Source organism: Pogoniulus pusillus, chromosome 1 (assembly GCF_015220805.1).
Source record: "Pogoniulus pusillus isolate bPogPus1 chromosome 1, bPogPus1.pri, whole genome shotgun sequence".
NCBI classification, from domain to species: domain Eukaryota; kingdom Metazoa; phylum Chordata; class Aves; order Piciformes; family Lybiidae; genus Pogoniulus; species Pogoniulus pusillus.
Window position 1 is genome coordinate 36570108 of NC_087264.1, and position 24751 is coordinate 36594858.

Below are 24751 nucleotides of genomic sequence, written 5' to 3' on the forward strand. Positions count from 1 at the left end.
TAGAATAATAATCGCTAGGGTATTTCCATCCCTTCAAAAGATTGAATTAGGTTCTCCAGCTCTCCTGTGCAGCTCCCAGCGGGACGAGTTAAGGGCGTAGTATCGATGCGGTTTCTGCAGGTGGGCACTGGGCGACCGGGGTGTGGGTGGCGGTCGCCGGGGACCTAATGCTCTGCCCTCGGAGCGCTGCCCACACTGGAGCCGGGCCGGGGACAAGCACAGAGTGAGCTACTTTAGTACTCGTGAAATATCTGCCTCCCCCGACACTATGGAGAAAGGACTGGCCAGGTACTGTTGCGAAGTAACTGACAGCTCACTCGCATTTCTTTAGGTATCTCGAATAAGGTATTCTATTACAACAACAATAATAATAAAGACATCTGAAACAAGACATTCAAAAGTTGCAGGTAGAGGGACAGACCTGGAAAGGCAAACGTCAGAGACATCTTCGCAAGGCATGGAAAGTTCCTTACGACTCCGCTGCCTGCTCGCAGTGGATGAGGTAGCGGGGAGGGGAGTGAATTGCTTGATCCCGCTGCTTAGAGGAGCATCGGGCTGCCGTTCCCGAGGACCTGGGTGGTGCAGGATGTGCGGTGAGGGGCGGGGGAGAGATGGCAGCACCTGCCGGGCCTCGCCCAGCGAAGGGCCCGCCCAGCCCCGCGTCCGCTCCCTCCTTCCCTCCCGCCCCGGCCACCCTCTCTCGCCCCAGTGCTCATGCGCCCCAGGAGAGGTTTAAAGCGGGTGCGGCGGCTGCTGGTGGTGGTGTTGTGGCAGTGTAGAGGGGGCAGGCGGGTAGCTTTGCGCTGCGCAATCTCGCTCGGGTTCTCGGCTCTCGCAGAGTGCGGACCCTCCAGTCATGTGGCTCACACCCATTCTCGTCGGTGGGTACCACGGGGAGCGGCTCGGGGCCGGCGTGGAGAGCGCGGAGCATCGCCCCGACCCGCTCCCTGTCTGTTCGCAGGCACTTTCCTGCTCTCCAGCCCTGTGCGCGGGAGCGACGGCTCGGGTGAGTTGGCAGCCCTGCTCCTTCCACATGCTCACGGGGGCGCTTCCCCTCGGCCAGTCTCTGTATGGCCCCGGCAGCCTGGTGCCGCCGGTGTGCGGGTACCGGCTCTGCGCTTCCCTGGAGCGCCCGAACGCGCTGGGAGTCCCCGACCGGCGCCCTGCGACGTGCAAGCACTGCCGCGGGCCGGCCGCCCTCGGAAGCGGCGTGGGGCTGCTGGGGAGGACTCCCGTGCCGGGCTTCTCGAGAGGTGGTCCCGGGGTCGGCTGCAGAGGGGCTCAGAGAATGTCCAGGAACGCTTCTGAACGAGGATTAAACTCCCTTCTGGCACAGGTTGAAGAGCCAGACAAGCGTCACCTTCAGAGGGAGTGCTGATAGCGAGTGTGTGTGTGTGTGTGTGTTGTAAAGGCACTCACGTAGTTGCTTGGCAATTGGAGAATCTCCAGCGTACCTCTGACTATGGAATTGATTAAAAACTTGTTCAACGTGGAGTGCCATAATTGGCAAGCAAAAGAACATACTCAGGATTGGTAGTGAGGCAGGGTTGCATGTTGTACCATGCTCTATTAGACTGTGTCCTTGCTGCTGGAGAGTGGGCTCCTCTGGAGCCAGAGCCAACCCATGGGAACCAGGAGCCACAGGAAGCAACTGAAGAAAGAAGGGGCCAGAAGGATGCGAGCAGTTTGTCTGCCCTTTCCAGCAAAGCCTTTCACCAAGGGATGGCAGGAACCTCCAGAAGAATGTGCTTCCAGACACAGGCCTGACCTGCAGAAGGTGAGTGATTTCAAGATTTTTAGAATGGTTGCTTAGCACTTCACAGTCACTAGGAAGTAGAATTAGCTGCTCACTTTGTGTTCAAGCATTTGGTACAATCTTTTGTGCTAAACTGATAATTGTTCTATGTTACGAGAGTGCTACAGCTAAAAATGGAGAAAAAAAAGAACAGCAATGGAAAACCTACTCCACTTTCTCTCTTCTTTTACAGGTGCATTGTGGATGAAGTGTCAACAATCTGTTAGGAAACAAGTGAAAAGTTTTTTTCTGTCATGCTTCCTCCCATGGTTGGAGAATAAGCTACTGTAATTTGAAGGTATCTAGAAACAAAGTAACATTAAGAGAATATAGGCAAAATGAAATACTGGAACTAGGATGTGTTGGTGACAGAAAATGTAAATGTTTGCTATGGGTTATTTTCTCTTACTATTATTGTGAGCCTAAATTTGGTAGCATTTGGTTATTCAACTAGAAGCTTGAAAAAGTTTTCTAAAAGTGCTTGAATTCTGTTGTTCTAAGCAATGAAAGGACTTCAGTTTCCTCAAATCTGCTGTATTTAGGCTCATAACTATTTGGGGAGATTTTAAAGGACTTACACCTTCTCTTGTACTCCTGTGAAATGAGGAATGTCTACTCATACTGTTGAGTTTAACAGGTCTAGTTACCACACATGAGACAGTATGGGTGAGCAAACAATGGCCATGTGATGGTAACTAATGTAAAATTGATCAGAAAAGGGCAATTTTAAGATTGAAATGAATGATTTATCCATGACTTTCCTTCACACAAACTCTGCTTTCCCAAACATATGCATGGGAACTTCAAGATTAGAAAAGCTCAGATTTTTGCTGTGGATTTAATTTTTCTAGAGTCTTTTAAATTCATAACTCCTGTCAAAAATGGCTAATTCTTGTAAGTGGGCATAAAAAATGGTTATTCAGGGCAAATCAGAGTATGTGGGAGGAGGCATTGAAAGGATGGAAACTGATGAAATGATTGAAAGCATGGTTAGCAGATGGATGTTTTGAGAGAAAGTGAACCGTCACTTCTTTTTTCTTTTTTAGGTCCACAGCAATGGAAGACATTCATCCCTACCTTTTAAACATGGCTTAATACAGGAAGAAATACAGTTTATATTCTTTGGGTTTATGGTATACCCTAATGCAGTGTGTGTCTATGAAGGTTAAAGAGTGTGTGTCTTGACAGAATGAGATGATGATTGTTTTATTAGTTCTGGAGGCCTAATTTTATATCCTATAACTCAGGTCTCTAGTCTTTGTCAGACTCCAGATTGCACAGTAGTCTAGGATTAAGTCCCTTACTGTACATTACAAGCTTATTTTTTTGTCCCCAGAATACAGAGATTTGAAGTACTGGATCACATAAATACCCAGAGAAACAACTCCACTACTACTGATCTTGCATTCTTAAATCACAGTGATTAAAACATGAGTTTGTCTTGCTCTGTATATCTATGTATCTTTTGATGACTTCTGCTATAAGTATCTTGGACAGACTAACAAAAATAACCACCTTCAATTTTACTTGTAACATCATGCTCATCAATCATTTCCCAACATTTCATGTAAGCTAGCAAAGAACTCCTCTATATTCTCTAGTGTTCAGACCAAATTAATGTGGACTACATGTAGTTTTAGGAGTTGGATATCTGATGATCTGTTAACAAAGAAAGAACAACAAAATCCACTGTGGAGCTGATATCCTACATCTTCATTTTAGTATCTCATTCTGATGCTGCACCAAAGATTCCCAATATTAGTTACAGTTATAGAATTACAGCTCATAGAAAACTACATCTGCCTACACAGAAAACAAATTAAATTATTGCTTTTTAGTTTACACCATTTACCTCAAAGGGACTGGTTTAGCTCTGTGGTGACCCAACTGATGTACAAAGGGCTAAGGCTTCTGTTTACAGTATGCAAGTGCTTCAGCTTACACAGCACTAGCTTGCTCCCTTCCCTTGGAAGCCTCCCTCTCACAGTATCGACAAGGATCATGACATCTAGCCTGTTTTGTTATGCTACCATACCAGTTTAATGTGCAGTCCTATGATGGCAGCAAGTATCCACAATCATGACTTGCAAGTTATCAAAAGTACCAGTTTGCCAATTGGAATTGTATATTGGCAGAGATCTGTGACTGCATACCTATGTTGCACACATGCAAGCATGATGAAAGATCAATGATGATTTCAGAAGGTACTCTTAAAAAAAAGCCAGAGTTCTATGTGAAAAATTTTTGTGCCTCAGCTGAATAAACAGGTTGTCTTACTGGGTGAGTCTGACAGTCCTTTGCACTATGGTAAAGTGAACACCACTGCAATGAGCCGATAGGAATGTTCTAGATGTTGCTATACTGGTGGAATGAGAAGATGGGTATTTTTTTTAACATTGCCTTCAGTATGATTTATTGCAGAGACTCAGCAAAATGCTGCTTCCTCAGGGCCACTGGAGAGGAGATCCAATTTTGCAAATGATGAATAGATGTCTTGTGGCAAGTAGGGAAGCCAGAGTAATTTAATTTCTCTCTTGCAGAGTGGTGACCACTCTTGCGTTCCACCAGTCCTCAGAGGTCTTCCCTTTACTCTCCTATGTCTGCAGTAAAATTACAGATGTAAATGGCTTTTCCTCTATTGGATATTATTTCAATTTTCTTTTTTTATACCCTTCCACTTTTTCCTGCCACAGTTTCTCATAATTAATTTTAAAATGTGTTGTTCTTTGCTGTAACTGTATATTTGTAAGCTCCAAGAATGTCTTTACAGATGTACTGAAGCAGAAGATGAAGCACTGTACCTAATTGCAAAGTCAAACATTGCTTTAAGCTTGAAAGTAGCAGAGATTAAAACACCCCAATAAGAAACCCTCAAGATCTTCAGGTCACAGGTTCTTCTTTTTCTTTAGCTTCCACTGCTATCACATGTTTTACAAGAGGACTTGACCTTAGAAAGGAGACAGAAGATGTCCTTTGCCCAGCAAACTGTCCTTTGTGGCAATTTTATGTTTTTGGAGATGGAGTTTATGCCTCTCTTTCCAGTATCTGTGGAGCTGCTATACACAGGTAAGTCAGATGACTGCTAAACAATTTTAAGCAGGTTTATATAGTTTTGCCACTCTTAGCCTTTTGATGCCATCACAATAAAGATATTTATGGACTTCGGGAGTCAGTATATTAACTCAATGCAATGTCCTTAGGAGAAGCAATAATAAGGAAGAAAAGAGAGGCTAAATGGCTTGCAATTTATCTGAGTTGTTCACCTAAAACCCACTAACTTTCTCTGAAGTGTCACAGCAGTAGAGGATGTTTACTTTAAGATTATTCATGTCACTGGTAGGTGTGGAAGGATGCAGTGTGAAGAGTCACTAATTGGAGGCTATAGTCAGATTAATTTTCTGACTTGAAGAAAAATGTATCATGCAAATGAAATTGATGAAATCATTTTAAGCTCCAATGCAAACAGATCTACCCATGATTAGTTGAATATGATCCTTAGACTATTACTTTCGATCACTGTCATGCTTCTTTCATTACAGCATTTCCCTTCTAATGGTTGCTTGCTGGGCATCAGTCTACTGAACGATCTCTTAATTAGACCAACATCTAGCTGAATTCACATCTGTATCAAACAGGAAACTAAAGACCAAGAAAATCATGCAGAAAACCCATGTTAAATAGAGGTCACTAGAAAGGCAATAAAAAATCCACAGGGACAAGAAAATAGTCTAGCAGCCTACATGGGCTTTTATATATAAACCTACAGCTTATTGGCGTGATGTGGGGGTGTTTTCTAGATTGAGTTTTTTGAGGAAGGATGAAGATCTAATTATTTACTTGCAAGGTAAATTCTCAGCTCAATGTTTAATAAGGAAATGTTGGACAAACCCCATTCTGATTTTTGACTGGCAGTCTACAGGGAGTTTCAGCCTTTGAATTAAATATTTTAAGGAAGCTTTTGGTTATTAAAGGAAGATTTTTTTTAATCTATTAAGTGGATGTACAACATGATAGTTGTTCACTTACACCTTTCGCAGCATGCTTCCTACCACAAAGTAGATAGACGATTTTGTGTTATGAGTTAAAATAGAACTGACACTTCTGCAGCAGAAATTTGGATTAGATGCCAAGATAAGACTCACAGTAAGCCAGAAACTAGATGGCCTTGCATGTTATAGGAACTGCAACAAACAATGCAGCTTCCAAAATCAGACATCCATTTGTCTAGAACAGGTAACTATAATTAATCCTATCTTGAAGCAAAAGTATGGACTAGATTATCCTGCCCATTTCCCCCCTAATTTCTGACAATTTTATAGTTAATCATTCTGAATATGTTTCATTATGCATTTGATCCAAATGGATTTGGTTTCAAGATGTATTCTTGCCACAAATCACCATGCTGAGGCATACTATGTTACAGAGACCTTTCTTAATGTTCTACTCTTATGAAGGAGGTTTCATTAACATTTCTGCATTGCACAAGAAGTTATCCAGGATCTCTTTGAACTTGTGGGGTTCAAAAGTTACTGAACTTCTTTAAATGGATTTTATTGAGATTCCAGGTACATTTACATGAACATAAACTACAATTAAACAAAAATTATCACACCATCTTGTTGGTGTATTCCAGATAAGACTATTACTTGCAGAAAGTTTTTATATATTACAGTTTCTTAACAAGACTTTCAAAATTCAGGCTATTTTTGTAATACTTAAACTTTGAAGTAAACTAAACCAAACTATTTTTTAAAGTTTGATTTAAAGAAGGATTTTGAGCAGAAACTCTGCTGTTGGTTTCATGTGTTCAGAACAGAATCTGCTGCTTTAAAACGTTTTGCTTGTTTTACTGCAACTATTAGAATCATAGACAGGGTTAGGTTTGAAGGGACCTCAAGGATCATCCAGTTTCAACCCACCACCATAGGCAGGGACACCTCCCACTAGAACAAGTTGCTTGAGGCCTTATTCAATCTGTCCTTGAATATCTCCAAGGAGGGAGCACCCACAACCTCCCTGGGCAACCCATTCCAGTGTTTCACCACTCTCACTGTAAAGAGCGTTTTCCTAATATCTAGTTGAAATCTTCCCTCTGCCAGTTCAAACCCATCACTCCTTGTCCTGTCATTACAAGACTTGGTAAATAGTCCTTCCTCAGCCTTCCTGTAGGTCCTTTACAGATACTGGCAGGCCACTACAAAGTCTCCTTGAAGCCTTATCTTCTCCAAGCAACCTTAAATACTAGTCTTGGGAGAAAAGAATTGATGAAAGAAAGAGAGGTGATAGCTCTTCAGTTCTCATCTAATTTCAGTGCAGACTCCAAAATACAACAGAAATGTACAAAGTACCTGCTCCTCCTTGCTCTATATGGGTGTTAAAGTAGCTCCAAGAAGATATTGCTCCTAAGTAATCAATGAAATTTGCTGTTACTGTACTGTAACCTAGGTATGTGCTTTGAGGATTAAAAAAACATTCTTCCAAATAACTGAAACAATGACACCCAGTTTAAAACCAGCTATACCCTACAATGTATGTAATGCAAGGTGAGTGCAGTATAATAAGCACTGTGAAATACCTGGCCAGTGCTACTACAATGACTGTTGCTGTTACAGAAAGCAGTTGGGTAACTCCCTGCTTTTTCAAGAAGCATCAAACTTGGGAACAACTGCTGCTGACTTTTTTTAAAGTGAAAATAATTGTGTGAGCATGGATCAGTTCTCCCTTTCACATGCACTCCAGTTTGTGCACTGGATCCAAAGTAAAGCTTAATTTTATATGAATCAAATGTTTATTCCTATGAGTAGTTCCATGACCAAGATGCAATTAATGGAAGAAAACACTATATAATTCATGTAAAGAATTCAGCAAAATTCAGCTAGGAATGATTCCATACACTACAGATGAATATGCTTTCTGCTTGTTTTAGTTTGTTATATTTGGCTTTTGTCTCCTTATTTTGTATGTAATTGCTCTCAGGAAATAGAATATTTATTTAATATTTTTATTTTTGTGGTTAGAAGATCAAAGAATTTGTTTGCTAGGGAAAGAACAAAACACCAGGCTGACACTATGTAGACATGAAGCATGGAGTTAAATCTACCACTGAGTGATTAATTGGGTTAATAATCAGAAGATCAAATCAAGGACCAGGTTGTCAGCTTGTATGGCTCTGTTCTAGTGCCAGTTCCACTAAACAGAATCCTAGCCTGATGTGGTAGTTTTAAGATGCTAAACAAGTATGCAAACTTGTCCACAATCTTCCTAACTAGTCACACAGTAGAACTATTTATGATTAAGCAGTGGGGGCCCAGAACTCAAGCACAACAAAAGCATATAATGATATTACCAAGGTGGCCACAAAGTGACCACAAATTCAAATGTCCTCTAAGCTGTCCTAGTAATTGCTAGAAGAATACTGACAGAAGCTGTCTGGCCAAAAGGATTTCTGAGCAGCTGTAGATCCCCAGGGAGCCTTTGACACAGTGCCTGCTTCAGCTGCTGAGGCTTCTTTCCTGCCAAAGTCAATAACGGTGCAGAGGAGATAGGAGGACAACGTAGGGTGTCAGAGGGTACTGGCATGAAGCCCTGTGCAGCTCTGTATTGGTGACTGAAAGCAACTGGGCAGCAGTTAGAAAAGGATGAGGATGCTTCTTGGATTGATGGAGAAAAACAGTTGATGTGGAAGGAGGTTGCAGCTGCTGGTAGTAGGAAGGAAAGATGGGAATTCGGACATCTTAAGTCCCAGAGGACAATTATTTTCATCCAAGTGGCACATAGGAAACACCTGCTGCTATCACAGCCAGAACTCTGTTGGCAACAGGAGCTTTGGGGTTAAAAATACATTCTTGAGTGGTATGGCAGGCCTTCATCTCTCTGCTTTCTCCCTTGTGCTGAAGAAGCAAACAACTTAGCTAAAGCCAAGTATGGGGAGCATAATGACTAGTATAAAAATACACCAAGTGAGTTTCTGAGCAAACATTTTGCTTCTGGATTGCAAAACTTAATTACTTCTTCAAATATTCAAGCTGCAGCCTTTGGGCTTGGGATCTTTTCTTGGCACAGAACATTAAGTCTATGTTCAAATCTATGTCCTCTTTGCTCTTGAACACTATCATACAACAAGAAGAAAAACAGTCTTTGTGTATTTCTCTGACAATGTTTTGTTATCTTGAGATTATTTTATCTAGCTGATCGTTACTTATCTCACTTAGAACTAAACCATTTAAGGGAACAGCCACTTGGCTTCACCACCAAGATTTTTACAGAAGTCAATAGCTTATCAGTCAGATCTGTCACAAATTCTAAGAAACAATGGAACATTTACCAAAAGGGGAAAGATTTCATCAGGTGGAAGTCTTATGTTTCCTTTTCCTTTTAACTGGAGATGGTATCCATCTTTTTACTACTTTAAGATTACTGACTGCAATAATCTGTAATGCTCATTTCCCATGTCTGAAAGAGTCTTTGTGGTTTAGGCACCAGTTCTGATGTGCAGGCTTCTTGAAAAACATTTTTAAAATAAGATTAACAGTTCTTGCACTTCACTTTGGGATGATACATGAGTCTAAACGATCAGCTTATTTCCTGAACTCAAATTAAGCATGTTTTAGATGAAATTCCTGTATTTCATAAGGCTTTCTGGTATCTTCTGCTGCCCATGGCCAGTACACTTTTTTCCATAAGCTGTTGCACAGTGAGATGCTGGATTGCTTCCTTATCTGTCTGCTTTTCTGTTTAATTTGTGTGCTTTTTGAATGAAAATACCATTTAGGTATAAATTATGATTTATTAACAGTGAAGAGAATACACTGCCAGTTCTGTAAAGTTGCTGTCAAGCATTGATGGCTGTAGTATGAAACACAGCGAGTAAGGGAAGTGAAAACTGTTCCTGGAAAATCTGCATGAGCAAAGAACAGTAGTGAAAACCAGAGCAGATTTTAGTGACAGAAATCTTTCTGAGGAAATGCACAGGCACTTATTTGCTGTTTACCAAATAGATTTTGCTGGAGCTCTGATCTTTAGGAATTGATATGTCCTTGAAAGACCACTCCTCTGTGCCAGAATTTTAGAATTTCCTGACTTTTTCAAAGCCCATGTGGTGCTCTGCAGAATAATTTCATGAAAAAGTATTTTCAAGTAATTATAGCTTGTTTTAGTCTGAAGGGAACTATTTGCCTCTTTTTCAGGAGGCCAGCATCCAATCTACTAACACTAGTATAATTGTACTGCATTTTTTGATCACTGATTTATAACAACTCTTTGTATCTCAGCGGGGTGATCACCAGTGCAGGAGGAGCTGTAAGGGTGCAGACTCTTCCAGGACAAGAGAACTACCCTGCTGTAAATGCTAATGGGATCCAGTCTCAGGTACTCTCTAGATGGGCTTCATCTTTCTCTGTGACTGGTAGGTGGATCACACTTATTCTTTGTTAAACTATATTTGGCACATTAACAGAACTCAAGGAAGTTTCTTCAGTGTTCCTATACCCATAAATAAATGTGGTTGCTATCTGAGATGCATTAGCAAAAGCTTTCACTTGGAACTTGTTATTTTATCTTCATTTTTTCACAATTTACTAATTCCAGCTAGACTAGCTAGTCTGTAGCAGAAGCCAAGACGTACAAGTGGATCACAGTTATTTAGAACATAATGACAATGCTGTTCCACGACAGTTTAAGCTGATCGAAGTCAGCAAACCAGGTATCAACCTCTGCCACCTCAATGAGGTTAAACAACCCTCATAAAAATATGTAAAGTTGTCCACTGGTTATATATGCTGTTCTGGCTTCAAAATTGTGAAAGCATATATATTTTCTGGTATGTTGTTTTAAAATTTAGAAAGCAAATGTTTCTCAAATGCCTTTTCATTGCTTACACAGCAAAAATTCACCTTAATATCTCTAAGCTAGTAATTTTAGTGCAGTGTGCATTGCAAACTGACACCTAAGCGCATGGAGTTACAGATGCTTTTGGTGAGGTCATAAGTGAAATACACTTCTCCAGATCAAATCCTGGATGTATCTGCTATAGTTCAAAATTCTCATCAGTCAGATAGGCTGCAATTAATAATCTGCTGATGATTCAGATGCAAATGGCTCAAAAGAGACGTTTATTACTTGTAAAACAAGGAGTACAATACTGGATGGAACCAAAGACCTGTCTAGACCCTTGCCCTACTCCAAGAATATATAATGACAAAGGATGAAGAAAGGTTATTTGAAATACAACACTATTCAAGCACTTGTAATTTCATCTAAATACAGTGAATCTTCCAATATTTTAACAGGTGCCAAGAACACAGCACTCGAAGCAGTTGGGCGATCCGTATCAACAGCACATCCTGCTACAGGTATGAGGTCTCTGCCACAAGGGAAGCCTCCAGTTAAAAGATGTGCTACAGTGCATGAATTCGACTCAAATGCTGTGTTTCATAGGATTTGATTATTTGTAAAGAAACAAATGTAATGTGAAATCAGGTGCTGTATATGTCTTTCATCAGTTAAAAAAGGAGGAGTAATTTGTAATGGAGGACCCTGATTCCATTTTCAGTAGTGTCCATGTAGATTAAGACAGACTGGAATGAATTTTAAAAAGTCATATGAACAAAAGGAAGTAAGAAAGAACTTCATGAGCTCATGTAATGTTCCTATTATGCAACCACGCACACAGGCAATGCATTCCTTCTTACAGAACTACTCAACAGCTAAGTACTGTCAAGATTTACACGGCAGAAATATAGATACTAAGTAAATTTCTCCACAGAAAATGCCACCAGGAAAAGGTTAGATCAGTTTATGTGAAGGTTAATGCTATATAGGTAGTAAACTTGAATTCTTGTTTGTGAATTGATTGTGTGCTTTACAGTCAAAGTCACAGTTTGCTTCCAAACCATTAAAACTGCACATTGTCCAGCAGGATTGCTAAGTGAGAACTGGTAGTGCTTGGAGTGGTACAGCAACCCATCTAGCTCTCTATTTCAGTAATCAGCTGGGCATCTGTATAAAGGAAAGTTAAAGTGTTTCACTTGGAAAAGAGTATTTTCTATCAAGCAGAGCAGTAGTAGTGCAAGTTGGATTGATTATTGAGAAGCTCACTAGCAATAAGTCGTCCAGCAAGAGGACAAGGGGGAATGGTTTGAAGCTGAGGGAGACTGGATTTTAGGAAGAAGTTCCTCAGCTCAAGGGTTGCGGAACACAGGAATATGCTGCTCAGCAAAGTTGTGGATGCTTCCTCTCTAGGGCTGTTCAAGGCCAGGTTGGGTGAGGCTTTGAGCAGCCAAGTCTAGCTGATAGAGGAGTCCCTGCCTATGGCAGGGAGGTTGGAGTAGATGAACTCTAAGGTCCCTTTCAACCTAAGCCATTCTATGAAATTTAATTAAACCGTTTAACAGTTCTTATTCCAGATAGATCACAACATAGCCAGGTGGGGGTTGGCCTCTTCTCCCAGGCAACCAGCAATGGAACAAGGGGACAGAGTCTCAAGTTGTGCTGGGGGAGGTACAGGCTGGATGTTAGGAGGAAGTTCTTCATAGAGAGAGTGATTTGCCATTGGAATGGGCTGCCCAGGGAGGTGGTGGAGTTGCCATCCCTGGAGGTGTTCAAGAAAAGACTGGATGAGGCATTTAGTGCCATGGTCTAGTTGATTGGATAGGGCTGGGTGCTAGGTTGGACTGGATGATCTTGAAGGTCTCTTCCAACCTGGTTGATTCTATGAATGTAACTCTGGGAGTTTGAGCTTTTTCTGGCTCACTTTTGACTGCTCACCTTGTTCTTAAATGAGCCATGCTATTTCCTTCACTGCAGGTAAAAGACCTAAGAAGCTACTTGATAAAAAGGCTGGAAACAAAGGTAGGAACACACAGATTCAACTTCTGCAAAGCAAAATTCTGATGTTCATTTGATGTCAAGTAAGTTTAATTATTTTGGATGTTTGCAGACTGTAAAGCTGATATTGCATTTCTCATTGATGGAAGTTACAACATTGGCCAACGCAGATTTAATTTGCAGAAAAACTTTGTTGGAAAAGTAGCCATGATGTTGGGGATTGGCACAGAAGGGCCTCATGTTGGAGTTGTACAAGCCAGGTAAGAACAGATACATATGTATAACATAACTGATTAATAAGAGAAATCAATTAATATATCCTTTATTTTGCAGAACAGTATTCATGCAGTAATGGCAGTGAATAGCAAGAGAAAGCAAACTCTTCCCAGCTGTAGTATAGTTTGCTCTGTGCTACACTGCAAAGTCACCATGTGGGAAGGCATGGAAAATGCAGTCATCATCTGCCTCTGTGGTATTTGATATCTGACAGAGCAAGAGCAGTCAGATTTTTAACATCCCCTCTGCCACTGACAGTTGTGTAGCTTATCTTAGCAAGACAGCAGAAATCACTCTATAAAGAGAGATGGCCCTCTAAAAACTGTAGAGAGAATTGTCACAAAAAGCTATGAATACACAAAACAACACTACTTTTGCCAACTTGTAAGTTACTAGACTAACAACTTAAGATTGTAACTGGTCACTGTGTATGTTGGTATGCTGAAAAATACTCTGAAAGTCACATGTTAGTACAAGATTTTTTTGGTGCCACAGCTTTGCTAGTTCTCAGCAGAAGCAGTTTTTCAAGGCTTAACCACATTGGCTATTGCTTCTGGAGTAAACAAAGCACAAAGATGTCTTTAACTCTTATTCTAAGATAAAACATCTGTTGGATTAACACTGGTTTTCTTTATTCTGTCTCTAATTCTTGACATCTATTCCTCAGCCTTACATAGCTGCAGGGTACATGCCTGTGTTTGATTTCATGACCCAGGCTTCCTTTCACAGGTACTAGAAAGACTACATTCACAGCACAAACCACCAGAATCATTCTGCATGGCTCTTCTAGGATGTGATTGATTCTATCCTGAAAAATCTAGACTGTCCACTTTAAACATCAAAACTTAGGGGAAATGAGCCTCACTCTTCCTACCCTGGGTTTAAGTACTATAATGTAAGGAACAGTTCCTGTTTAGATGGAATGTCCAAATTGAGATGGCTGACAAGTGGTGTCCCTCAGGAGTCTTTACTGAACAGTGCTGCTCAATATCTTCATCAATGCTACCCTCAGCAAGTTTGCAGATTACACCAGAGTGGTGTGGCTGCTAAGACTGAAGGACAGGGTGCCATCCAGGGGAACCCAGACAGGCTGGAGAGATGGGACAAAGAGAATTTCATGAGGCTCAATAAGGCAAAGTCCTGCACCTACATTGGTACAATCCTTGATATCAACACAGGCTGGGGAGTGGTGAAATTGAGAGCAGCCCTACAGAAAAGGACTTTGGGGTACTGGTGGATGAGAAGCTGGACATGAGCAAACACTCACAGCCTAGAGGGTAAATAGCATCCTGGGCTGCCTCCAAAGAGGCATGGCCAGCAAAACAAGAGGTGATTCTGCTACTTTGCTCTAGAGTATTGCTCTGCTCTGGACCTCACCTGGAGTATTGCATCCAACTATGGGGAACCCAACACAAGAGATATGCCACAGAAATGATTGGTGGGGCTGGAAAACCTCTCATACAAAGACAGGCTGAAAGAATTTGGGGCTGTTCAGCCTGCAGAAGAGAAGGCTCTGGGGAGACTTAGTAGCTACATTTCAGTAACTGAAGGGCACCTACAGGAAGACCAGGGAAGGACAGTTTAGTAGGACTTGTAGTGACAGGATATGGGACAATGGTTTGAAACTGGAGCAGGGGAGATCTAGGTTGGACATAAGGAGGAAGTTCCTCACAATCAGAGCAGTAAAACACTGGAACAAGTTGCCCAGAGAGGTGGTTGAGGCCCCAGCCCTGGAAACATTCAGGATCAGACTCGATGTGGCCCTGGACAGTCTGATCTAGTTGGAGATGACCCTGTTCATTGCAGGGGGGCTGGACATGATGACCTTTCATGTTCTCTTCCAATCCAATGCAATCTGTGAATGAGTTCAGAACCTTTAATGTTCAACTCTTAGAAATTAATGTACCATTTTAACCTATGTGAACAGCTGTTCTGCCATGAGAGGCAGCACTGCAGACCAGCTCTGCTTGGCACAGGGGTTCATTCTAGTGGTTCTGATACAGGAGAGCAGAAAAGATTTGACCTGCAGGTGTTCTTTCCACGTTTCATATGACAAATTTGTTTAGTTCCATAAATAAAAAAAGAAATCTGGAGACTTAGCATAGCTATAATCTCTCATTTCTTAAATGGAGTCAGAGCTTAAAACTTTTCAGATCAAAATGCTTGCACTAAAACAAACTACAGCAAAAGCAAACAAGGTCTTTCTCACATAATAGCAGAAAGCCTGCATCTAGTTTAACATCTGTCCTAAGCTTTTTCCTTGTATATCTTTTCACTGTGGTGTTTTCTTAATATTGATAAGCTTAAGAACCAATCTACTCTTAATTTACCCACTCAGCTAAATAATTCCTTTTGCTAAGGATTGTGAGAAATAAGGGGAATACCTTTACTTTCAATCTGAGAATATAAAGAAATGTGTGTATTACCAAAATAAAAGTTATTTGGACTGCATCTTAATTTGCTGATGTCAGAGTGGTACGGAAAGTGAATCATGTGTTTTATTACTCTGTTTTGTATTTCCACAGTGAATCTCCAAAAATTGAATTTTATCTGAAAAATTTCACTGCTGCGAAAGAAGTTTTGTTTGCCATAAAGGAACTTGGCTTCAGAGGAGGCAATTCTAACACAGGTGAGGAGAAAGTTCTTCACTGAGAGAGTGATTGGACACTGGAATGGGCTGCCTGGGGAGGTGGTGGAGTCGCCATCCCTGGGGCTGTTCAAGGCAGAATTGGACGTGGCACTTGGTGCCATGGTCTAGCCTTGAGCTCTGTGGTAAAGGGTTGGACTTGATCTATGAGGTCTCTTCCAGCCTTGGTGATACTGTGACAAATCTATAGAGATATAATAATTACTTGCTATAGAACAGAAATCTAAAGAAATAGAGAAATTATTTCTATAGAAATATAAATTATTTACTTATCCAAATACATGCTTAAGTATGTATATGCACATATCTATGTGTGTGTGTATATACATACATTTACAGTGAAGTACTTAATTCATTTAGGCAAGAACTTGTTTTAAACACCACCCTCATCCTAGGTTCATCACTTCTGGTGAGAACATTGCCCCATCTTGCATTTAATTTCCAGAAATGATGGTTGCTTATTATATATTTGAGTAGAACTGCAAATATCACTTTCTGTTTAAACAGTAGTCAGCTTTTCAATAGTAACAGTGATGTCTTGAGACAAATTCACAACTAAAAGGTTTAGCATTTAATTCTCATTGAGTTGCAGATTAAAGACTAAGAGATGTGCCAAATGGACATGCCAAGTATGTTGCTTTTCACAAGATCAATTTAAGTAGCTTCTCAACTTTCTTTCTTCCAATTCATTTGGCAGGCACTAATATCACCAAATAACAAATGCTAGGGGTTGGAAGTGATCTCCTGAGATAAAGTCTAACCACCTTGCCAAAGAAGGATTACCCAGGGCAGGTCCCACAGGAATGTGCAGAGATGGGTCTTGAAAGCCTCCAAAGGAGACTCCATCACCTCTCTGGGCAGTTTATTTCAGGGCTCCATCACTCTCTCACATTAAAGAAGCTTCTCTTCATGTTGAGGTGCAATCTCCTGGGTTCCAGCTTACATCAATGTGCTAGACTTGTAGATGAAAAAAAAAGTGGTTTCTTTGTCAGCTTTATCTGAGAGGTTTGTGGGTGTTTTTAGGTGGGAGTAGTTTGGATTCAACAGTGTGTGTGTTTGTCTGTGTTTGGTTTTAACTTGTAGGTGGCTTAAGCTTTATTATTACACTTCCTGGGACACTATTTGTTTTTTACCATAAATCATAACCAAAATCCATCACATTTTCATATAGGAAACTGGTATCAAAATGTAACTGCATTTTTTTATTTCTTTTTCTGTTCAAAACTAGGGAAAGCTTTGAAGCACACAGCTCAGAAATTCTTCTCTTCAGAAAGTGGAGCACGCAAAGGAATTCCCAAGATCATTGTAGTGTTCTTAGATGGCTGGCCCTCAGATGATATAGAAGAAGCTGGCATAGTGGCCAGAGAATTTGGAGTCAATGTATTCATTGTATCTGTAGCAAAACCCACCACAGAGGAGCTGGGAATGGTGCAAGACATTGGTTTTGTTGACAAAGTAAGAAAATATTAGTTGACATTTCTCAGTGATTCTAGAGAATTTACTTCATGCTAATACTTTGAGACTATTTTAACTATATATGTACATATATAAAAGTGGCAGGGAAACTATCCCTGCTTATAAGTGATCTAAAAGAATATCACTAAAAGGTCTAAAGAAACATTGGGGGGTTTCCTGCTAAAGGGGGCTGCATGAAGGTACCAAAGTGCTAGTACTGTCTTCCCAGTTCAGTCTTGGCCAAGCTGTAGAGCCTGGCCTTCATAATTAAATGACTAATAATTACATCTCAGAGTAGGAGATTCCCCTGTTGCGGGTATGGTTAAATGTGTCAAAAGCAATTAAACACAGGCATATCATCTCATATCCTGAAGCGGCAGGCAGGGAAGCATATCCCTCAATACCTGCTCTGTGGAGGACTGTTTACCTAACTTCACCACAGAGAAGACAGGAAGGATGGAAAAACATATTCTAACAAGTTCACATGCAAATTACTCATCTTGGATGAAGAGTGTGAGATACTACTCTGAATGAGTTAGAATAGGAAGTCAAACAGATCTTCTGCTCTGCCACAAGCTTTCCAATCTAGGTCTTTACTTACTCTCCACTGAGAGAAACTAATTTTTCAGATAGGATTGAGATGTTTCATTTCAGTAGAAAATTCACAGCTTGGAGCAGGAACAGGCCAAAGCACTACAGCACTTGCTTCCAGATTCAGGATAGACTGCCCTAGTCTTAGTGCAGGCAGGTCCAACTCTTACATACAGGTATAGAAAGACATAACTTTAGACGACTAAGACCTGCCCTTTCTTTCTCTATTTTGAACCTGGTCAGATGAATTCTCTTGAAGAGGATGTTTTAAATTTACCTTCTTTCTCAATTACATTTCACTTTACATATATCCTTTAGAAGCTAGGAGGAGGGAAAAAATACTTCAGGTTACTTGAAGCTGTACTTCTACCAAACTGTATCCCTGTGTTCATAGGACAGATTAAAAAAAAAAAAGTTAGCAAATCCAAAGGGAGAACACAGAAACCTAATTTTCAGTGTACAAGCAAAACCAGAACTTTCAATCCTCTGCATATTCAGCATCTAAGACTTAGTTCACTTCCAGTTATTCAAATTCTTAAAAATAAAGTGAAATTATTTGAGTTTTCCAGTGGTTGGAGCAGGGTTGATATCTTTTTTTTTTTTTTTTTTACTGTGGGAAAAAATAATCTGCATTATAGGTTTAACCTACTTAAACTGCAGGTGTTTGTCCCTGGTTTCTTTACAAACAAAAGCCCACCCCAAACCTGCCTAATCTGGCTCCTTTTCTAATCTCTCTTTGGAAGCAACTCCTCAATTTGACACAGCAACTGTGTGCATAATAATCAGTGTTCCCTTCTTGGCTTTCTGTTTCCAAACAGGCTGTCTGTCGAAATAATGGCTTCTTCTCTTACCAAATGCCCACCTGGTTTGGTACCACCAAATACGTTAAGCCTCTTGTCCAAAAGCTGTGCTCACATGAGCAGATGCTGTGTAGCAAGACATGCTACAACTCTGTCAACATTGGCTTCTTGATAGATGGTTCCAGCAGCATTGGAGATAGCAACTTCCGCCTTGTGCTGGAATTCATTGGTAATGTTGCAAAGGCTTTTGAGATCTCTGACATCGGCTCCAAGGTTGCAGCTGTGCAGTTCACGTACGACCAGCGTACTGAGTTCAGCTTCACAGACTACACCACAAAAGAAAAGGTCCTCCTGGCTATCCGGAACATTCGCTACATGAGTGGCGGCACTGCTACTGGTGATGCCATTTCCTTCACAACCAGAAACGTGTTTGGGCCAATGAAAGACAGTCCTAACAAAAATTTCCTGGTTGTTTTGACTGATGGTCAGTCTTATGATGATGTTAGAGGACCTGCTGCTGCTGCACAGAAAGCAGGTAAATTATGTTGCCTTTAAAAGAGGTAGAAGTTGATTTGTCCTATTTCTGCTTTGTAGCAAATGTTATGATTTTAGCAGGTGCAAATATAGCCCAGTATGTGAATCCAGAACCCTATCTGTTGTAAATTCAATAAGATGGAACTGTTTTCCATTGGGATGAAAATAGCCCAGTATTAATGGAGCTCCAGGTATGAGTAGACTGACTCACACCAGCTCAGTGAAAAACATACACCCAGTCCTATTTCCATAAACAGGAGATAAATTAGTAGGTTCAAAATAAAAAGCCAACTAGTAAAGCTCCAATCAGTGATGCCATCAAGTGCAGCATGAATCCTACTTTCCAACAGCAGTTTGGGCCAAAATCTCTTTGAGCTGTTGATGTTGGAAAGCCCTAGGCATACACAAGAGCCAAAAGCATTTGGATCCTTTAATATACCCCGCATTTCCTTCAGGAATTTCACTTGAGACAGATCTTTCACTTGAGACAGGCAAAATCTAATGATCCTTGATAGACTTCAGGTAGTGAAACAACCTTTTTGGAAGCAGAAAGATTAATGGATGTAGTACTGGCTGCTCTCTATGTACTGATATGTCTTTACTCTTTTTATTGTCTTCACTGTAGGAATAACAGTCTTCTCTGTTGGTGTTGCTTGGGCACCTCTGGATGATCTGAAAGACATGGCATCTGAACCCAAAGAATCTCATACTTTCTTCACTAGGGAGTTCACAGGATTGGAACAGATGGTCCCTGATATTATTAGAGGCATCTGTAAAGATTTTTTGGAATCTAAACAATAAAGAAAATCTGCAGTTGACTATCACTACTTTGAAACTAAACATCTGAAAACTGAAATGGTCCTTCTAAAATACAAATGTTTTATCCTTGTATATGCTATCATAAGGAAAGAAGAAAGGCTAATATTTGTTTCTGTAGTCAGTCAAGGATTCTTGTGAGCTTGTCAGAAGTTGTATAGGGATGCAGAATTTGGCCTTTGCAGTATGTATATAGCATCCCCCAGTGCAAGACATGTCTTGCACTTAAGGCTATCAGGTATCAGCAGACGAAATAACACAGCTCCAACATTTTTGCTGTCACTTGCTAGATGTCATCTTATGAGTTAAAAATAATATTTTTAATACATGGTCTTGCTCTCTTCCATAAGCCTTCAATAGCTTGCAGATTAGATTCCATATCTTTGAAGTTCTGCTGAGAGCATGGAGTACTTATAATGCTCCTGTTGCACAACATCTTTTTTGCAAGGTAGTTTAAGAAAAGATGTGACAGATTGTAGTGAGGTTTTGGTGTTGTGAAGGATAGCGCCAGGTGGGTGGCAGAGTTTATGATAAAAGACATTTAAATTCTAACAACAGATTTCTGCTGTTTAATTCCTTCAGCATGAATTTTGAAAGGCAGGGTAGTTCTGAGGATTTGGATCCTCACATATCAGCTGATACTACTGTTTCCTACACCACTGCAGTCAACAGTGATGTACCTGGATGCATCTGCTAACCAGATTTTTTTTTTCCTGTCTTTGCTGTATACTGTCTTGGGTTTTTTTACCAAGATGTTAGTGACTACACAGCTAGAGACTTGGGTACAGATTAGATCATATACTGGGAATTGAAAACATTCAAATTCAAATGTACTTCAAGCATGTGAAAACTAACTGATTTATATCAGGTTGCATGGTCACAAAAAAGGAGAGCAGGCAGCCACAAGTGAGATGCAATAGTTCCTGAAAGAACAACTTCAACTTCCTCATGGTTGTCAAAACATCTTTAAAGAAGAAAAGTTTTCCTGAAAAAAGGCTTTAATTTGATTACATACCTAAGACTGTGCTGATATATTCATGCCTACATGCATGTGGTTTAAAATGATGCAGTATTCACAGATTTATTCCAGATTCCTAGTCTACTTATTCATCAGAAAACTAAGTGTTTTGCAAGTAAAGTATACAGCAGAGAAACAAAACAGCACTTTCTACCAATCTAGTGTTTCCTTTTTCCCTTCCTCCCTGCTATTGATGGTAAAATTCATAGTAACTGGGGAATGGTATAGAAGGGATTGCATTCATTGGGTTTTTGTTGTGCATTTTTTAACTTATGGCTGGCTCTGTATTACACTAAACATGAATGCCAAAGATGCCCTGTATTTTTCTATTAATTGTTTTTCTTAATTTTGTTATGTGTTGATGAAAAAAGTATTCAGCCTATCGCTGTATAAATTCATATGCAATATCAACCTTGTCCAAAAGTTGAATTCATTTAGTTTATAAACTTTTTCTAGAAATACATATTGCAAGAAAATGAGGACTGCTGTTTTAATACCCTGTAACATAAGTGTCTTTTAAAATGAACCTCATGGATTAGAGCTCGAGTAAAGTGCACGTGATGCTTCCTGTCTGTATGACCTTAAATTCCAATTTACAGAAGAAAAAGTCCTAAATCAGTCTTAAAGGACAACAATACTACTTTCTCAAATATTTTAAGTGGAATGAGTTGCGATTAAGGTTTTAATTATTGTTCATACTAGATATGATGCTAGTTGAAGACTTTGAAGGTAGGAACTGGTATGCCATTCACATTTGCCTTCCCCTTTTGCTTTTACAATTGCAAAGCAGGAGGCAGCTTTACTCATGTCATTCATTCATTGCGGAAAAAGCAGGCATGGGTAGCTGGGACACTGAAACCTGACAGACATTTCCCTTTTACAGTGATACTACATCAACAATAAGTTTGAAGGGAAAACAGAGTAATAGAGGGTAGCAGCCACTATCTGAAGCTCCGTTTCAGATAAGAAGGTAAAGCCAGAGTATGAGGGTTCAGTTTTATGCTCCTGGATCAAGGCACATGGAAAACATGAACAGAACTATAGCTACCTTCAGGTGTGCAATCTCCACTGGAGAATACTGCCTGTGAATCAAGAACATGGTCTTTCAGTGAAAGTGATGAAGACCTGGATGATGAAAAGCAGGACAAGGCAGCTGGACTTAGACGATCTTTAAAAGGTCTCTTCCCACTCAAACCATTCTGTGATTCTCTAGGCCCTGTTTCCCAGCATAACATTTGTGAGGCTCAGGGGGCCTCAGCTTTGCAACTCTGCAACTGACAAGATAGCATTGCACATTATAAAACCAGATTCCTTCCTTTGGAAAAGAAGATTGCGAATTTAATGGTTTGAGTATTTCTAACTCTCTGAGTTAGAAATAACTAACACTAAACCATAGTTTACACAGTTCAAAACTCACCTTACCTTGTGCAGCACTCAGAGTAAACTACATTTGCAAAGTTCCAATAATTTGCTGTCTAAATGAATTGAAATAACTTTTTGTATTATGCAAGTTCCAGTAAGGGCTGCAACCTACAGCTATGCATTAGTTTGGTCCACCTAGCAGTGACCAATTCTAGTGCTCAGTATACAACCCAGGACTGGATGTAAGCACACTGCAGAGAAGTCATAATGCCAAACCTGCAACTTGGTAGAAGAAGTCTTTTATACCACAATCTTAAGCACAATACAAGAGTAGGTTTCAAAAGCTGACTTTTATTACCATTTGTGGAACTATTAATATTGAATCAGCAAGGAACAAGAAAGATCCCAAAGCAAGGCTGTGCTGGCATTTTTAAGAGAAAGTAACTTCTAAAACTTTTATATGGCCTTTAAAAATCTATGTCAATGAAGAAGAGCTATGTAGTAACCATTTAAAAAACACTTGCACCAAAAGCCAATGGCTAGACTTCTTTTCCACAATTTAATGAAGCACTTCTGAGATGGGAAGAAATGAAAGAAGGACAGGGATAGTTTGTAGGCACATATGAGGTAGTACAGTTTCATCAGAGTGGTACCTTTTCCTGTAAATGTTCCTAGTTTAGACTCCAGACAAAAACATTTCACCATGAGGACACTCAAGACATGGGAAATATCTCCCCAAGGACATAGCGGATTCCCCTACAGTGGTCAGCTGTAAGGCTCAGCTTGACAGGGTGTTGGGCCATCTCATTTCAACTACACTATCACCTAGAAGCATTGGAATAGATGATCCTTGAGGTCCTTTCCAACCTGGCATTCTATGACTCTGTATAATTGTTGTCACATAAATCTTCTCTTCCACAAAGTATGGCCTGATAAAATACAGTATTACATCTTCGTCTCCCCTGTTCTGAAGAATGGTGGTGAAAACTTCTTATGCCTTGCTTTTAAGCCATATTTCTAATGAGACAACTCTCAATACCGCCACACAGCTCCACCAGTTTTGTCTGCATTTTCTTTCATTAGGCTGAAGGGCAAGTCAGCTCCACAAAAAGTATCAAAGCCACCAAAATCACAGAAAATTTATCCTCCAGACAAGTGCCAAAAGAGGCTGAGGGAGCTGGAGTTGTTTAGCATGGAGAAGAGGAGGCTCAGGGGTGACCTCATTGCTGCCTACAACTACCTGAAGGGAGGTTGTAGCCAGGTAGGAGTTGGTCTCTTCTGCCAGGCAACCAGCAATAGAACAAGGGGACACAGTCTCAAGTTGTGTCGGGGAAAGCAGAGGCTGGATGTTAGGAGGAAGTTCTTCACAGAGAGAGTGATTTCCCATTGGAATGGGCTGCCCAGGGAGGTGGTGGAGTCACCATCCCTGGAAGTGCTCAAGAAAAGACTGGATGAGGCACTTAGTGCCATGGTCTGGTTGACTGGATAGGGCTGGGTGCTAGGTTGGGCTGGATGACCTTGGAGCTCTCTTCTGAACTGGGTGATTCTACGATTCTAAGATCAACTTGTATCTTAAACAAGCAACCTGGAAACTGGAAGCTTAGATCCCCAGCCTAATAACAATATTTAAAAAAATATTACTGGCTTCAGTTTGGACCTGAGACAGTAAACATCCAAAGTTTTCTTGAGAAGCTGAAGCACAGAACATGGTTCAATAGCTTGTGATCAACTGTCACCCAAATACACTAAAAACTTCCACTGAACAGTTTAAGTTAGAGTAACTTTCCATTTACATAAGTCTACTAACTGGAGCAGACATGCTTTTGCCCTCTTTGGCTTCAGAAGGACCTTTGCCTCTGTCTTCAGCTGAAAGAAGAATAGGTCCTGAAAATTTGCTGTCTATGATTAAGTTCAAGGTCTTAATCTCTGCTTTGAAGCAAATGCCCACTTTAAATTTAATCTCGTTAGGATCAAAATTTTCCTTCCTTTCAAATGCTCAAACCCTATTAGTGAAGTGTCCTTGATCATAGGGTATTTACTGGTTTATAACTCTAAAACTTACTTACATCCATCCGTATCTACAAATTAATATGGTGTCTTTACTACTTTTCCTTATGTTTCACAACCAGAGCAGCTGTCTGTAAACACTATCAGGGGCAGCTGAACTCCAGCCATCCCAGGATAGCAAAGGGAAACAGCAGTGCTTTGTCCAGTTAGTTCTCTACAGCTCAAAGGAGCAGGTAGCATCACTTCCTGCCTGCCAAGAAGCCTAACCACATGATGAGGGCACTCTCCTGGAAGCCAGGTGCTGTCAATTTGACTATACCCTCAGTCTCAGGGTATAAGTGAACCTACAGCTGATTTTCATACTGGGCCAATTCCTAAGACATGAGAATCCTGCACTGCTGTTTTTGCTAGCAAATGTTAACTAAACTTTTGCAGCCTTTGCTGAGGTCAGATATGGCCTTTACTAGTGAGCAGCCCTCAAGAGTACTGTAGAATGTAAGCAAAGGGATAAAAACTATTTTTCTGCCCTAGCGCATGTCATCAAATTACAAATATGATAAAACAATTCTCTGCCAAAGAATACAAGTTAGAGGCAGCAACAAGTCAAAAGACCGAGGAAAAAGACC

At 40.5% G+C, this 24751-nt stretch overlaps 1 protein-coding gene and 1 long non-coding RNA gene across 4 annotated transcripts in view; one reads left to right on the plus strand and one right to left on the minus strand.

The window, feature by feature from the left end:
* Positions 1-322: 322 nt before the first annotated feature.
* LOC135177920 (uncharacterized) overlaps positions 323-24751 on the minus strand; it is a 28636-nt gene continuing 4207 nt past the window's right edge. Inside the window, exon 2 of the long non-coding RNA XR_010303249.1 lies at positions 323-1768. This is a non-coding gene — a long non-coding RNA (uncharacterized LOC135177920). The remainder of the gene's footprint in view (positions 1769-24751) is intronic.
* On the plus strand, positions 753-21446 carry COCH (cochlin). 3 transcript variants are annotated; one of them, XM_064148316.1, is made up of 11 exons: positions 798-881; positions 962-1006; positions 4705-4861; positions 10066-10199; positions 11083-11145; positions 12599-12643; positions 12732-12879; positions 15421-15524; positions 16771-16997; positions 18407-18923; positions 19548-21446. In XM_064148316.1, exons 1-11 carry the CDS (start codon positions 857-859, stop codon positions 19721-19723), a joined length of 1641 nt encoding a protein of 546 aa, XP_064004386.1. In that variant the 5' UTR covers positions 798-856; the 3' UTR covers positions 19724-21446. The 3 variants fall into 3 exon arrangements, 1 of the variants encoding a protein (XP_064004386.1); XR_010303234.1 differs by lacking the exons at positions 4705-4861; positions 10066-10199; positions 11083-11145; ... (4 more) ...; positions 18407-18923; positions 19548-21446 and adding exons at positions 1574-1777; positions 1989-2093; positions 2842-4166 and having other exon boundaries at positions 753-881; XR_010303232.1 differs by lacking the exons at positions 4705-4861; positions 10066-10199; positions 11083-11145; ... (4 more) ...; positions 18407-18923; positions 19548-21446 and adding exons at positions 1337-1777; positions 1989-2093; positions 2842-4670 and having other exon boundaries at positions 846-881.